Source organism: Centruroides sculpturatus, unplaced genomic scaffold (assembly GCF_000671375.1).
Source record: "Centruroides sculpturatus isolate CEXI.00-Female unplaced genomic scaffold, Cexi_2.0 scaffold200, whole genome shotgun sequence".
NCBI classification, from domain to species: domain Eukaryota; kingdom Metazoa; phylum Arthropoda; class Arachnida; order Scorpiones; family Buthidae; genus Centruroides; species Centruroides sculpturatus.
Genome location: NW_019384495.1, coordinates 758,310 through 775,245, shown reverse-complemented (window position 1 = coordinate 775,245; position 16,936 = coordinate 758,310). Strand labels below are relative to the sequence as shown.

The window sequence follows — 16,936 nt, the reverse complement described above, 5'->3', positions numbered from 1 at the left end:
ATTAAAAATATCCCCTTAAGGAATTTTATGATAGATTAATAGAGTTTTATAAAGGACAGGAGCGTAGGAATGTTTTAAAGCTAGGAAAGAAGGGTAAAAACCTGAAGAAACGTCAAGAGAAAAGTCTATATAAATTGTTCATCCGACAAAAATCTGCCCCAAATTCTGACCTTAGTTAAAAAGCTGTGAACAGTAAAATCAATGCGGTTTGAATGCAGTTTTATATTATAAACGATTGGCGTATTGCGAATTTTTTGATTAAAAACAAACATTGTTTAACATTACACTAAATTAATTTATAATTTACATATACAAGTATATAATAAGAGTTTAAAAAGATAAAAATAAACATACGTTTTGTGATGCAGCTGGAACCTTCGATTGTAACTTCCCCGCACGACCATAATGTTCGCATGTGAAGCCGAACTCGAAGGAAAAACAGATCAAATTGGCGTTACTTAAACATTATTTATATAAATGCCACCCGGAAATAAAACTCTTCTCTTCCTGTATAACGTATAATAGTAGTGTGACGAAACACAACAGCGGTTATAAAGTGTAGCACCAAAGTGAATACGTTAAACAGATCGCTTTTATTAATCTCGCAAAATAAGCACTTTTGGGTTTGAGACTAAACAATATGGCAAATGCCTGTTCTGTGGTTGGTTGCGAGTATACAGATGTCAAATTATCCTCATTTTCACTTTAATCCTTAATTAATCGCAATTATATCATTTTTCCAGTCTGAAAGGTATTTTTTAAATTCATTTAAATTTTCTTTTATTTTACCTTTTAATTATGTAAAAATATATATATGATTTTATTAATATTTTTTAAAATATTTACATTCATTTACTTATTATCTTAAATAATAAAGTATTTGGGAGCTTTTTATATAATTTATTTATAAAACTCAACAGAAACATCACATTATAATCTCATGTATCTATTCAAGTTCATTATGTAACAGCTTCAATCGTTATTTTTGGTTTTTAAGCTCATATTTAAAAAATTCTGTTTATAAATATAAAAACGTATAATTTTCCTAATATTTTAAAAAAATATTTACATTAATTTAATTATTAATTTGATTAATAAGCTGTTTTAAAGGCTTTTTTGCTTATAAAATTTAATAGAAATATGAACTTTAATTATAAGAAATACTAAAAATTTGTATATTATCATGTACAGTAAAACTCTTGGTAAACTTGGTATGTATTATATAATACATGCCAAAGGATAGTTTGGTTCGATACATCTCTTGATAGAACATTATCTATTTTTGTTCTTTCTGTGAATCTTTATTGATATAAATTATATGTCAATAAAGATTTGTATTTGTATATACAGGATGCATTTTAACAATTTTATTATGCAAGTTTGCCATTTATTTGCTCCATTCTTCCATGGATGTGTTTTGGTTGATATTCTGATCAGCCTGGCATTGTGCTTTTTTATATAAAAATATGCCATCAGATAATGAGGTAATATATAACTTACCTGATATAATTTGATATAAGTTAATTTAACATTAAATTACAAGCATGTATGAAACACCAACATTTTTGGCTATTTCTAATTATCATTAGTAGCTTTACATATTAAAACTAACCCAAAGATGTTAGAATTACTGTGTTTTGCGATTTAATGTTACTATACTTTACTTGATTGACTGATTATATATTTTGTATATCAAAAAAGCAATCAGTAGGAGAATTTTTTTTTAAGCTAAAAATGCTTTCTACATTAAATTTTATGTATTAAAAAATACAATTGCAAATGTAATCATATTTTAAATTATGTTTTGATTATTTTTATAGATAAATATACTATATTTTACATATTTTGTTAGCTAAATTGTTCAAAATAATTAATAATGCAGTTACTGACAGTTGTAAAATTTATTATTTTTTTATTTTTTAACTAACATTTATATTTAAAAAATTACACTTATGTCAAATTGGAAATAAATGCATTAAAGCTATAGTTTAAATGATTTACATGTGATGCAGCTGTTTAATGCTGCTTTTAATAGGTAGCCTAGCATATGTTCAAATTACTAATACATTTGTACAGCACATACAGTAAATTTATATAGAATATATTCTCTTAATAGTGAAAGAAAATAATAAAATTTTATTTCCATTATTGATATAGTGATTAGAAGTAAAAAACTGTCTTTCTGATTTTAAGTAGAACTTAACACCAAAAAGACAATGTCTTTTAGTTTTATTGATTTATTTTGGTCTGTGTCTTAGTGTATTGAATTGATATAGTGACATTAAATCATATACAGTAATTTTTTAAATTAATAGCCAAGATTATCACTAAACATTTTTTGAAAATTTAGCTTTTATTATTAATTATAACTAGTAAATTAACAAATTTAGAAATATGCAGCATTATTGTTAATTCTTACATTTATAACTTAAGCAGTTAATTTCTTTTTAATTGATGATAAAAATAATTACCATTGCTAAGCAAAAATTACCACTTTTAATAAATATATGTATTGGAAATTTGTTTACTGAATTATTAAAGTCAAAATTAACTCTTTAAGTTATAAGACACCAATATTTTGATATTATTTTAAATAAAATATTAAATGATTTATGAAAACTTTATTGTTGTAGATCTGCAAGCTAATTGATTGAGACAAAATCTAAGAAAATTGGTGTTATTGGTGTATTAGTAAATTTGATAAATTCACTTTCTGTTTTAATGATAACACCAATTTGAATTTGATAAATTCACTTTCTGTTTAAGAACATATTGATAAGAATTGTATTGTAAATATTAATAGATTTACTATGAAAATTATCTAATTTGTTTTCTTAATTTTCATTACTAAATATAACCTATTGCTATTTGAAAATATTTATAATCAGATAAGATATAAAGACATCAGTTTCCAAATTGTAATATTGCATTGTCTAATTCTCTAAATAACTACATTACTATTAATTTTGCTAAATTTAATGAGTTTGTCATATTTTTAAATAATTAATTTTTGAACAATAAATATTCTTAATGCATGTAGTTTGTCTCTCTANGATTTTTGAAAAACGTTTTAATTATTCTATATTTATATTAATGTAAGAAACTTATATCTTGTAGAAAGTTTAAGAAATTTACTAAATATAAACAACTTAAACTATTTTTTTACTAAGAATATATTTTAATACTATTCAACCTATACTGTACCCAAGGCTTTTGGAAGCTTTTATGGGACCCCTTTTATTCCTTAGTATTCCTTTTATTCCTTATTATTTCCCTTTTATTCCTTTTTATCATTTTTTTAAACAAATGAAGTGTGTAGAATGTTTCTTTATTGATAAATAACAGTCTTAAAGATTTTGTTTTGTTAGTAAAAATAAAATTAATTTATAGGAACCACTGTGGGCTCCTAAGCTTTCTTCCGGGGGTGTCAAGAGGGAGAGAGCTGGGAAATTTTCTCTAGCTCTTTCCCTTTTGATACCCCTTCCAGCATTGCAATATTTTATCTGTTAATCTGTTTATAATTAATTCACATTATCTTTATTCATTATCTTTTATAATTCTCTTATTTTGCTTTCTATGTATTCGTTTAAATCCTTTTTTATTTTAATTTTTATTATATTTTACATTTTACTAAGTTATTTCATAATTATATTTATTAATAAGTAACATAAAAGATTTTGAAAAGTCATCTATCCATAAAGAAATTGTAAATCTCTTAAAATAATGTATTTTTAAGGCAAAACATATAAATAGTTAAATACATCTTATTTTATAGTTGTACGTTTGGTAAATGAAATATTACTGAATGGAAGATTTATATATTTATGGTTTAAAAAGAAATTGTCCATAAATTCAAATTTATCAAAATTAAGATTTTGATTAAGATTATCTACAATATTAATATAAAGAAAAGTATCATAATAAATATTATGGAATTTCTATTTTAAAATATCTACAAAAAGAAATTTAAAACTAATAAATACTTAAATTAATATCAAACTGTTAGATTGTCTCTTTCTAATTCAAACACTTTTAACTGAATTTAGGAAGAATTTCAACTGTTAATAAAAATTTAGTTATAATAATTATATACAAAGCATAAACAGTTTATTTATTATCAAAATATAATTAACAGATAGTTTAGTAGCTTAATTAAGTGTTAGTAATTTTTAAAATCAATTCTGTTTATCTAAAAACTTGTTCAGAAAATCAGATTTATTAATGTTGTTAGTGATATACTTAGCTTTCAATACTTAATGAAAGTAAAAATTTGTAATTGTTAATCTAATATAAAGTAGATTATCTACTGATTTATTATAACTTTTTAAACAGACTATCATTTACATTCAGAATTGAATACTAAAAATTAATGAATTAAATAATTTATTATGTAAAATTCAATCATAATGAATAAATTTTATTATGAAAAGTTGTTTAACTGTATTTAATTCATTTTGAAAATATAAATGCTTTGAAACAGTTTAATTAGAGTTTTAATTTAAAGAGTTCATTATATAAACTTTAACAAATTGTCAAAATGCAAATTTAACAATATATTAAATTTAATTCAAATAATTGAATTTTGTAATTTTTGTTAATTATTTCATTTTTTACTCTTAATGTTCCTACAAATAATTTAATTCAAAGTTTTACATAAATAAAAAAGTAATATTAATTGACTGTCATTAAGTTAAATACAACTGTTCTGAAAAGTTTATTACCATGTATTTACAATACTAAAATTATTGTAACTAAATTTAACAAGCTTAATAAAATATAATTATTTTACTAATAATACTTCAAATTATTAATATGTTTATTATTCATACTAATAAATTTACTAGTTTTATCTCACAAATTGGATGTTAATTAAACAATACATTTATTGATTAAGTAAATGTCTCTTCAATCCGAAAAAATTTTTTGGTAGACTACCTCACAGCCAATTCAGGTTATAAAACTCTCTGAAATCTTCTGAAACCGTGTTGTCTTAATTTCTTTGATTCACTAACACAAGATGTGTTTCTATTTCAACACTTGGCGGTATTCCATCTTTATTTAGTTGATACGGTTACAAGTACGATAACACGTTTCGGGCACTGCCCTCCTCAGTCAACATAAACACTTTTTCAACACAGAAAGCATATACATTCATAGAACTGGCGTAATATTATATATCCGGTTTTGGTCTTGGGGCGTTCATTAAAATTTCGGTTGTTCTTTTTACAATGGTGTTATTAAAATCTTTGTGTATAAGTAAAACAGGTTTACCAGCGTAAATTTTACTCGCTCCTGGGAAATCTTAAAAGATATTACAATGGTTCAAAGGTTAAAATTTCTTTAAATGGGTTCTAGTATTTCCAGCACACAAATTAAAAGATTACAGGTTACTAGACACAAAGTGTTGAAATAGAAACACACCTTGTGTTAGTAAATCAAAGAAATTAAGACAACACGCTTTCAGAAGATTTAATAAGGTAGAAAACAATAAAATTTTAATTCCACAATACAGTATCGAACCAATTCAATTAAGCCATAAATGCTGTGGTGTAATGCAGAATATGTTTTTCTTGTCAACGTGCTAGTTTTCAGACCAAGAATCTCCATTTTTCTAACCAATCAAGTAGTTTGTTAAGGTACACATATTTAAAGTCATTGTTTCCAACTACGATGCGCATTTTGTAACTTTTAATTTAAAAACGCCTGATCACAACTAGCCGTAAGCCGCAGTAAAAATTTTTGAACATTTTCTGCCGATAAAAATTTTTTCTCAAGTCAATTATAGGTTCGGTTAGGCTCTGAATGAGAGTGGCATATTCGAAACAGACCACCCATTAGAAAATTTCTGAGGTTCGTTGACCGTGTAGATTCGATCTGCAGTCCCTGAGAACAATAGGCTGTCTTCTTAACAGCCTTAGCCGGTTTAATATCATAATTTACTTGAAAAATTATAGAAAATATAATTAACACCAATAAAATTCATTTAATACTAAGTAAATAATTTAATTAAACATTTGTACAGTACGTTTATTGATATAAATTTTTCTAAACAGAATAATTTATAACTTCTATGTATGGATTATTATTGTTCGTTATTTGCCTCGCATCGACAACAATTTTAGAAAACTTGTAATCGATACGAAAGAAGCTTTAAATATGTATGAGGAATTTTTTGAATCGGATTTGGATATGCGTAAACTGAAATGGAAATCTTGCATTCAAGATATGGATCTCTATACAAAATTAGGAGCAAATTTCGTAATGATAAAATCCATAACTCGAAAAGACAACCTTAATGAGGTAGATTAGTATTTTTATCTATACAATTTTATAGTACAGTAGATTCCCGGAAACTCGACTCTCCACTCGACATTCCATAACACTCGTAGTGTCGTTCAAAAGAAAAAAATGTGTGTAATCTAATCTTTATTTCTATAACTTAACACTCGGATCAATTAAGTTATCGTTCTTCACTAGCAANTTAACTGCAATTTTCCTAATCATAGTTTTGAAATAATACAATCTCTGAAAATAATTGAATTAATAAAAATTGTATACAAAAAAATTTTAAATATCAACTTCTAGAAACTTGATGTATTGATACTAAGCCAAACAATTACCATAATTAATCATAATTAACCTTTAGTACTAAATTACTTAGTTTCTAATTATTAATTATAGCATATTAATAGCCCAATTAATTACAGCAATCTTTTGGCTTAGTAAATAAATTTATATTATTATTTAATGCTGTGTTTTGATTACTGATCATGTATATTGTATTTTAAAAAACAAAAAATAATGTTCTCTTAATTACAAATAATTTTTAAAAATTATATAAAATGTCATGAAAGACAAAAATAAAATTCCTTCAGCTGATGGTTGCTAGGTATTTTGAAGGTGAGGAATTATCCAAAATGCAGCTCAAGAAAATCAAATATCTGCTTCAACAAGATGACAAACTGCATGGTCTTAAGGAATATATTTGAAATGAAGATCACAACTATGCAGATGAAGGAGCTAAAATTGAAAAGCCAATACTAATAGTCATTGCCATAAAAAAAGAGAAAGCAGATTGTATATTGAAATTATTGATCATTATATAAATGTTGTTCCAGTCACTGAACATAATTTGAATTTTAAATGAATTATTGAAAGTATTGTTGACACCCCTATAAAAAAAAAAAGGCAAAAAAATTTGACAAGAAAATTAATATTAAATTCTTAGCTTTTTTAAAAGTTGTGATGTTTCTCAATCAATTTGTTTTAGGATTTTTTAATTTCTTATGGTTTACAAAATATTTCATTATTTGATTAAGTAAATGTCTCTTCAATCCGAAAAAATTTTTTGGTAGACTACCTCACAGCCAATTCAGGTTATAAAACTCTCTGAAATCTTCTGAAACCGTGTTGTCTTAATTTCTTTGATTCACTAACACAAGATGTGTTTCTATTTCAACACTTGGTGGTATTCCATCTTTATTTAGTTGATACGGTTACAAGTACGATAACATGTTTTAGTCACTGCCCCTCCTCAGTCAATTAAATATCAAAAAATTATACATAAATTCAGTTTATTATACTCGCTGAAATCTTCTGAAACCGTGTTGTCTTAATTTCTTTGATTCACTAACACAAGATGTGTTTCTATTTCAACACTTGGCGGTATTCCATCTTTATTTAGTTGATACGGTTACAAGTACGATAACATGTTTTAGTCACTGCCCCTCCTCAGTCAATTAAATTTCAAAAAATTATACATAAATTCATTTTCTTATAATAGCTTAACATAGAAAATTATTTTAATATTAAATCAATAATTCTTTTTGCGTGATGTACCATAAGCATTTTTTAAAACTCCTTTATTTTTTATTATTTTTTTTACAGATGCTTTTTGAGCTAGATTAACTTTCTAGCTCCTCTTCAATGCTACAAAATAAATTTCAATTATTAAATTGACAAAAAACAATGTGATTAGATAATGCTTACAAAACAATAAAAACACATTTCATAATACCCTAAGGGTCTCCATAGGTTTCAATGGCTTATTTTTCACACTTGCACCTGAATTGGCTGTGAGGTAGTCTACCGAAGAATTTTTTCGGATTGAAGAAATGTTTACTTAATCAACAGACAAAACAGCTATCATTAGAAAATTCAGAAAACATTTATTCTTTACATTTATTAAAATTAATTGTATTATATGATCTTTGACATATATACAAAATTTCTCATAAGTCTGAAACTATGTGAATAATGTTGATCTTTGTTTATTCTTTTACAAATAAACTGTGGCACTGAGTAAGGGGAATAAATTATGGTAGGGGATCAGTCAGTGTGAAGTTGCTGAAGAGTTTAACAGATTGGCATGCAGATCACTGTGTGTGATTGGTAGGAAGTCTGGATGTAGCCTGTTAAAATCTTCAGCAACTTCCCACTGTGACTGCAGGTTCCCACCATAATTCACCATTTTGATGATGCTAATAACTTGTATTTGTTCCTCCTTACTTAGGACTGTGTTAATTTATATGTCTCTAAATGCAAAGATTCAGAATTAAACATAATTAACAATTTTTTAATGCTGTTTTCTTACATATTTTATATTTTTAAAATAAAATTCACCATTTTGTTGTTTTAATATTTATTTATTTTATACTCTTCGATGTCTCTTAATTAATTCCTTGGTGACATGAGAAGCTCATCTGACATGAGTGTCTCATCATCCGTATTGTAGTATATACAGTACAGTGCCATCAGGCATCTGACTGGCCATTCTTGTCATTAGATTCAATAGGATTGCACTGCATATATCGACAAATTAAAGCATATTTAATGATTGTATTATTATTTATATGATTTTTTAATGATTTTCTAGCCTTAGGTTAAGTTTTACCATTTTTATGGTTTTCATTATCTTGTCAGAAATTATATCATGGTTTTAGTTTGTTCTGTTACCAAAAAATTGGTCTACACTGTTTATAAAGCTATAAATAATTGTAGTACAGGAGTCACCAAATGAATTCCAAGCCAGATCCAGCCCACAACTTCAGTTCATCCAGACCATCTCTGCATCATGCCACAAATGAGCTAAAATATAATTATTTATATAGAAATATCATAGACTGTAGATAAACTTACTATGTAGAAAAAATTAAAATAAGTGTAAGTAAAAATTGGACTTTGAACTCAAAATTGAGTTTTAAATAAATACTTGGCTTTATTTCCATCTCCATTTAGTTGAATGGAGATGGAAATACAGCCAAGTGTTTATTTAAAACTCAATTTTGAGTTCGAAGTCCAATAAATTCATCAAACACTGTTTCAAAGGTAACGTGTAAGTAAATATGCCAAAATTGGTCCAATCTGATTTTTGTATTTGACAGTAATATAATTTTTAAGAAAATCAGTGAAATGAAATGTTTGGTGAATTTTTGAATATTTTATGAATCTCAACATTGAAAAAAAAATGACTTAAAAAAGTTCTGCAAGTATTTCCTAACTGATAGTTTATTTGTCTAGTGATGTATGAATGTACTGTACCAATGCAGATTTGAATGTGAGGTGTAATTGTTCTAGTCTTGGATGGAGTTCTTTTATGACATCCTATTCATGTACTTGAGCAAGGATCACCAAACTTTTTTAACAGTAGGCCAGATAACTGAGAGAATGACAAGTGCAGGCCACATATTTATTTTGCTCAATATTGTATACTGAATACACAAAGAAATAAAGAAAACTAACATATTTATTTACCAATACACAAACATGATGGCTGCAGAAGCTCATATCGCTTTTCTTAGAAACTTCTTTGCAGGTACTTACACAAAACACACTCTGATATCCAAAGTCTTTTATGACTTTGGATATCAGAGTGTGTTTTGTATACCAAAGTCATAAAAGACTTTGGATATTTTTTAGTCATTTTTTTTTCAATGTTGAGATTCATAAAATATTGTATATGTAATTAATAAGTAGGCTTATAAAAGCAAATTTGTATGCTACTATTATCATTGGTGTTGAAAAAAGACTACATAGACGATGCCTCAACCTCCTCTATCTTCATAATTTACAATGGTGTACTGTTTGTAATCCCCCTTCCTTAAACTGTATACATAATTAATGGACAGTGCAACTAAATAATTTAAATGGTGAAAAAATGATCTAAAAAGTAAGTTAATATCTGTTTAAGTGCAAAATTTGTTATTAAAGTTCTGAATATGATGTATAATAATAATACAGACTATTTTGCTTTAGTGCATGAATGTCTGTTTATACAGATCATACATTCTCAATAAAATATTTATTACCTTTTCATTTTGCTTATTTTATAATGTTATAAAATAAAGTGTGAACACTAAACAACACTAAATAACATAATATGATTCCTTAAATAAATGAAAAAAAATTAATTTTCTTGAGCTTCTTAAAAATACAATTTTAAGTACTTTTGAGAAGTTTTTATGTGGAATGTAACAGTTCTTTTGGTAGTTTTCAAACTTAACTTTGAAAGATCTGTTCAAATTTTACTTTTTGACAGAATTTGATGATAATTCCAACTGTCTAATTCTCTATATTGCTGCATAGCAATAATGCTAGGAATGAAGATCAAACAAATGCTTCTTGGAAATAATAAATTGAAAGTTTCATTTTTGATTGGTACAAAATGATGAGAATTTCTTTATATGAAAACCTGTAAGTAGAAGGAAATTGAAATAATCAAATGTCTCTTGAAACTTTTTGCTTTTTCTAGTTAGATAAAGCAATACAATAAACTCTTATGATAAAATGTGCAAAATCATCATCTTTCTAATTCTCATGTGATTCACCTTTATCAGATATAATATTTCTTATTAAGGTAATGGCTGTTTCTTAATGAACTTTAGTTACCAAAGTAATCAGACATTCAAATTTAATGTATTTTTAGACATTGAAATCTGAAATATTTTTTAATATCATTCATTTAAAAATATATTGTGNGATGTCACTTGAAAGTTTAGATGGCTCTACAAATAGAATAGAAGTTTAGATAATGAACTTAAAGGACTTAATGACTGAAAGCATAGTTGAAATAGCCCAGAAAATCCGACAAGGATAAAAAAAAGTTGTCGATAATTAAAACGCGATTGGAATTTCTTGGAAGAAAAGAATCGAATCTCTCCTTCCTAAATTCTGTCTTCGCTTAATAAAAAATCAATTGAAGTTGTATCAATTAAATGTTTTTCTCCAAATCCAGTTATTACACGAATTGCCTTGTATTTCATCTTAAAGTGTGAATGATATCAGATAATAATTTCCAATTTTACAATTAAAAATTCTGATTTCGTACCGGTTTATTTACATATTTTATCCCTAAAAATTAAGTTTTACTGTTATAAACAATAAATTTTATTATATTTTAATTAAAAATGGCTTTTATAACGTGAGAAATATGAAAGAATAAAGCTTATTTTACATCTCGCATGACAAAATACATACAGTCAAACCTCTGAACTACGGACACTGACGGGAACATAAAAATGGCCGTCATTGAAGGTTCGACTGTACTGTACATAATGAAATTAAATTTATAAACAAGTTTAAATTCTTATAAATTAATATTTAAATTTATGTTTTCTACAAATATAAAAAAATAAATGCTTTAAAGAAATAGATATAGATATAGAATGACAGTAGAATATTCCTCTATATAAAGGTTTAATAAATAGGTCCAAATAATTATCAATACATTTTGGGGATGTCCATAAATTGCATAATACAAATATAGGTGGGTGAGTATACAGGCAATTATTACAATGTATATCAAGGAGATGGGATGTTTACAGAAATGTTACATAATGCTACAGTCTCAACCTGGCATAACATAATGATTCATTTTTATTTTTCAAGTGTTGCAAAGCAAACCATATTGTTTATCTCAATGCTTTGTACAGTACAATATACATGTAATTAATAAAATAGTTTGGTGTACTGAACAATATATGTATTATTCATTAGTACAGTTAAAGGTGTTGATTGAGGATGTACATTAATTTTGGAGATAGGTAAATAATAGTGTTTTTGCCCAGACAAGCCAGTTTTTAAATTCATGGTCCAGATTAATTATTAATTTGTCTGGTTTTTATAGACATTGTGAAATTAAGGTTAGTTTACACTGAGCGAATAGCAAAAGCAAATGATAAAAGCGAAAAGCAATTGCAAATTTTAGGGAGCCAATCATTTGCAAGCAAGAGAAAATATGATCTCGAAAAATAAAATGGCCACTTCCAATATTCCATCATTAACCACGTTTGTTTATTTATTGCAGTGGTGTGCTGTGACATTTGATGATAGGAAAGCTGTGTTTCTGTAAGAAGCCGGATTCCAGGGGCAATCAGTTAATTGCGCAGTGATCGTCTAGGGTCCATTCATATTCATTTGTTCGATAAGCCAGTAAAAACCGTAGACTTCTCTAAATATATTTTTAATATCACAATTACATTCTGAATCATTAGCCACGATATAAGGGCTAAAGTAAAAATAAAATTATAAAAATTTACTTGGTGAAATAAAATGTATGGTGGATTTACATACCTGGTACAAAATATTCTTCAATTGTATGAATATGTGAGACTAATCGGGGGTAGGATGTTTACGAGGATGTCCCTCTCCTACCACTTACTCGACTCAAGACCTTGAGGTCCGGTCTCGCTTGTCTAAAGGATGGGAAAAAGGGTTAGGAGAAAGGATCGTTAGATTCTTTCACCTGTCAGGATCTGACACCAATCTATCAATTTATCGCGGATAGATACGCGGATGGATGGGGAATTATCACGAGCGATCTCGTCAAGGACTTCGGGTTCAGTGTGGAGTGGAAAATGTCGGAAGAAACTCACACCAATCCAAGTTCGTTAACAAAATACCCGTTTATTCCGTACATTTATACATAGTTAATAATTGGAATACAAATCCCTCTCGGGTTCAATCCGTATAGTTCATAAAGTAACGGCAAAGTATAAAATAGTCGCGACCCTACCCGCGAGGTTNACTTTTCAGTGACTCTCATTGAACTGGAAAAATTTCTGTCTATTACATCTAATATTACGAAGAAATCAGTCTCCACTGTACTCGGCTAGAGATTGGTTCAGTTAAGCTTTTGTTTAAGTAAAATTCTGGCTGTTTTAGCAGGGTTTTATTTATGTCCCTAATTCCCTAATTTCTTAATTATTAACCTACTTAAGTAGAAATAAGTTGAAACCGGTCACTTTGTACTTGAATATTTGTAGTCTTGGGAAAAAAGTGGAAAGACAAATTTTTATGACAAACGGATACATAAATCATAAATTTAAGGAAAATAAATTCTAGAGCTCTTTTTGTACCTTCTGCATCTCATTTATTAAATTTAGTTGTAAATGATGCTGCCAAAGAGAGTTCATTTTTAACATTGTACGAGAATTGTACACGCTTTTTTTCTGAATCCCCTTATAGATGGGACATACTAAATCGTAATATCACTAGTTTAACATTGAAATTTGTAAGTACTACAAGATGGGAGAGCAGAATAAAAGCAGAATAAATATATCAAATATTTTAATGGATTTTTCTTAAACTCCTGTCAACTATACAGAACTATCATAAAAACATACCAGTAAACTGTTATTGGTTGGGCTAAGTTATAAATCTATTCACAATTCACATAATGGGGCAAATATCTAGCATGTAGGTGGCTAACAGCCCAGAACCAGTCCTGGATAGAATCATTGGAATTGTGATGTTCGTTATGATATGTACTAAATCCCACGAGCAAGATGGTACAATAAAACAGACTTCGATAACAAAATATTTTATTTTTCACAACCAACCAGTTCTTTTTAGCAGATCCCAACTTTATGACCTTGTATTAATTCAGGTCTACAGGCATTGAACAATTTTCAATCAAGCTATCAAACATTTTTAGCACACAGCATATGAACGCGGGACGATCTAACTTATTCTATCTTATAAATAACTTACGCTATCTTATAACTAACTTACGCTATCTTACAACTAGAAGAAGAGAAAAAAAAGAATAATTGAAATTAAGACTTAAGGACAGAGAGGAAGAATAGAAAATACCTGGGTTTCTTCTTTTTGGATTGATGAATTCTGGGGCAAGACACCTTTTCCGATTTTCTTTTTTTCTTTTCTTTTATTCTTCTTTGTTTTTCTTTGTTTACCGTAGGCCTTCTTATTTCTCACTCTTATCAATATTCTACTTAATGTTCGGTCTTCTGTAACTTCTCTCCCAAACCCTTTAGCACCTTGCAGTCTCCCTTCGTATTCTCTCTTCTTTCTTTCTCACTCTCGAGCACTGCCTTCCATATGCTTTCCTTTCGGGATTTCTCCACCTAAGACCCCACTCTCTGGCCGTTTTTGCCTTAGGGCTTCACACCCTCCTTTGTTTTTCACATGTTCTCAGAATTGGTAATCTTACCCCCACAGGAGGAGAATTAAAACAGAACATTCTAGAAAGAATTTTAGAACAAAGGGACAGGAAAGAACTTAAAACTAAACATCAAAAATATTAATATATACAAAATATACATTGATCATGGCTGGCGGCCAAAATGATATTTTGGTGTGTTCCACCAGCTAAACTGCATGAGGTTTGTGCTCTGTAAAGCGCATGTGCAAATGCATATAATCTGGCTACTTTACACCATTCAGCCAAGCCATTCAGATATTTTCATTGTGGAAGCTGACAATACAGCACTTTCATTCTGCCACTGATATTCAAATAAACAATAGCAATGTTATCATTTTTTTCACATGTAGTATAGAAATTTGTAATAAGATACATAAAGTGGTTATAATATGCGGTTATAATAAAATATTAATTTTAATTAATTCAAAGTACATTAAAATATGAAAATAATCACACAATATGTATATATATTTTAGAAAATATAAGCGTTTAAGCGTACAAATAAGCGGCGCTTCCAAGGACAGCATGCCACTGATTTATTGGGAAAGAAAGATACGTCAAAAAGAAAACAATGCTGGGTGAGAAGAATGTTAAAAAGCCATAATTACAGCATTTACTCTATTGTGTGAGAAAGTTTCTGTAGCCATCTAAAAAACAACAAGAACCACGTGACAAATAATGGGAATATTTTGACAGGCAGCTGGCCGAGTGGTCAAGGTGGCAGCCTACTGCTCTGGGGACCCAGAATCGAATCCAGACGGTTCGAAAAATCCCCAGGAATTTTTCAGAGGGTGGTCCAGCCAGATATGTCGGGCCCCATCCCTCACCACATGCCCCACCAGCAGCCCCATTGTGGGCCAGGCCAAACCCATAATGGGCTTGCAGAAAGAGGCCCTCTTAGTACCCACAGAGCAGAAAGAGTTAAAAAAAGAAAACTAATGGGAACACGATTGGTGGCAAAATTTTTTCGTTATTGAAAAAGTTGGACAGTTCCAAACTTCAAAGCAATTCATGAAATGGTAAAATTCACCAGAAACGACATCATGTCTGATGTGTTATTCACTCTGTTTTTTGCTTTTTTCAGTGAATAATGCTCAGTGGGAACTAAGCTTTATCATAAAACAAAATAAATTTATAAAATATTTGCAAATATTTTGGAAATATTAGGTTTATTCCAACACAAGTCCCTAACTAGTTTAAAACTTGCATGCACATTGTTCAGTTCTTGGCTGTAAAATGACATTGCACATGCCTTGTATGGTTTCTTACAATGTGCATGCCTCAGTATAACATCCTAATTTTAAAATGTCCAGGTCAGCAATTTTGAAAAGATGGCAACACTGGGTATATGAGACATCATTATAGAATGCTACAGTGAGTGGGATGGTAGTTAATTAAAAAGTATAAAAATAGTGTTATGTAATTTATGTATAATCTCTCTATATAGAAGAATGTTAATTTTAAAAAACATATAAATACATGAATATATAAACAGTATGCTAAATTACTTAANACATCATTATAGAATGCTACAGTGAGTGGGATGGTAGTTAATTAAAAAGTATAAAAATAGTGTTATGTAATTTATGTATAATCTCTCTATATAGAAGAATGTTAATTTTAAAAAACATATAAATACATGAATATATAAACAGTATGCTAAATTACTTAAGTGTATATTAATAAGTATGTAGCTAGTTATCTAATTCATGGAGTAAATATGGAGTCAAATAATTTTAGCTGATTTTAACAAAAATTTAAAACTTAAATTCTAAAACAAGCAATTATTTATTGTGACATCATCACAATGCTAGGATGAAATTTTTAATCACATTTTTAATTTATTTAATTAAAAATATATGCTCTCCACCTCAAATCAGTACTGCAGTGTCTTGCTCCTGTATATCATACTTTTCCTTTAACAATAAAGTCATGCTGGTCATCTAACTCCTTTCAGGGGAAAATTCAAATAACATTACTTCCAGTTTGCATTCGAAGTTCATATATAGTTAATTCGAGGTTTTCTGCCCCTAAGGTTTCCATTTTTGGTCTCATCTTTCATCTGTCTAACTCTGTTCCTGAGATTAAGGAAAGGCAGATGGATGGACAACAGTGGAAATTTATAGGTCTGCAATTTTTTCAAATTGCGGTCCATTCAGAATATAGTAATATAGATTTATAAGTATTCATTTTTTTAATGTTATTTATTAATTACAATAAAATTTGTTTTATATTTCACTATCAAGTAATAAAAAGGTACCATCTAATATTTAAATTTAGTACTATTAAAATATATCAAAACAATGATTAATAATATTCCATAAAATTCATTTTCAGAAAATAGTCCATAAAATTATTCTAATCTAAGATTACAATAAATAGACTATATATGATATTCTGTAAGCCCTATATATACCACAGTTTTATAATTAAAAGAAAAAACCAAATGATAGTAGTATGATAGTACAGATCAGGAGTAAGTGAACTTTTTCTATG

At 27.9% G+C, this 16,936-nt stretch overlaps 1 protein-coding gene across 1 annotated transcript in view; it reads left to right on the top strand.

Annotated features, from left to right (window-relative positions):
- The first annotated feature begins 6,156 nt into the window (after positions 1 to 6,156).
- The window catches only part of LOC111621886 (endoplasmic reticulum-Golgi intermediate compartment protein 2-like), a 42,275-nt gene continuing 31,495 nt past the window's right edge, over positions 6,157 to 16,936 (top strand). The window contains exon 1 of the mRNA XM_023364142.1: positions 6,157 to 6,308. Coding sequence (XP_023219910.1) covers positions 6,157 to 6,308 — 152 coding nt within the window. The remainder of the gene's footprint in view (positions 6,309 to 16,936) is intronic.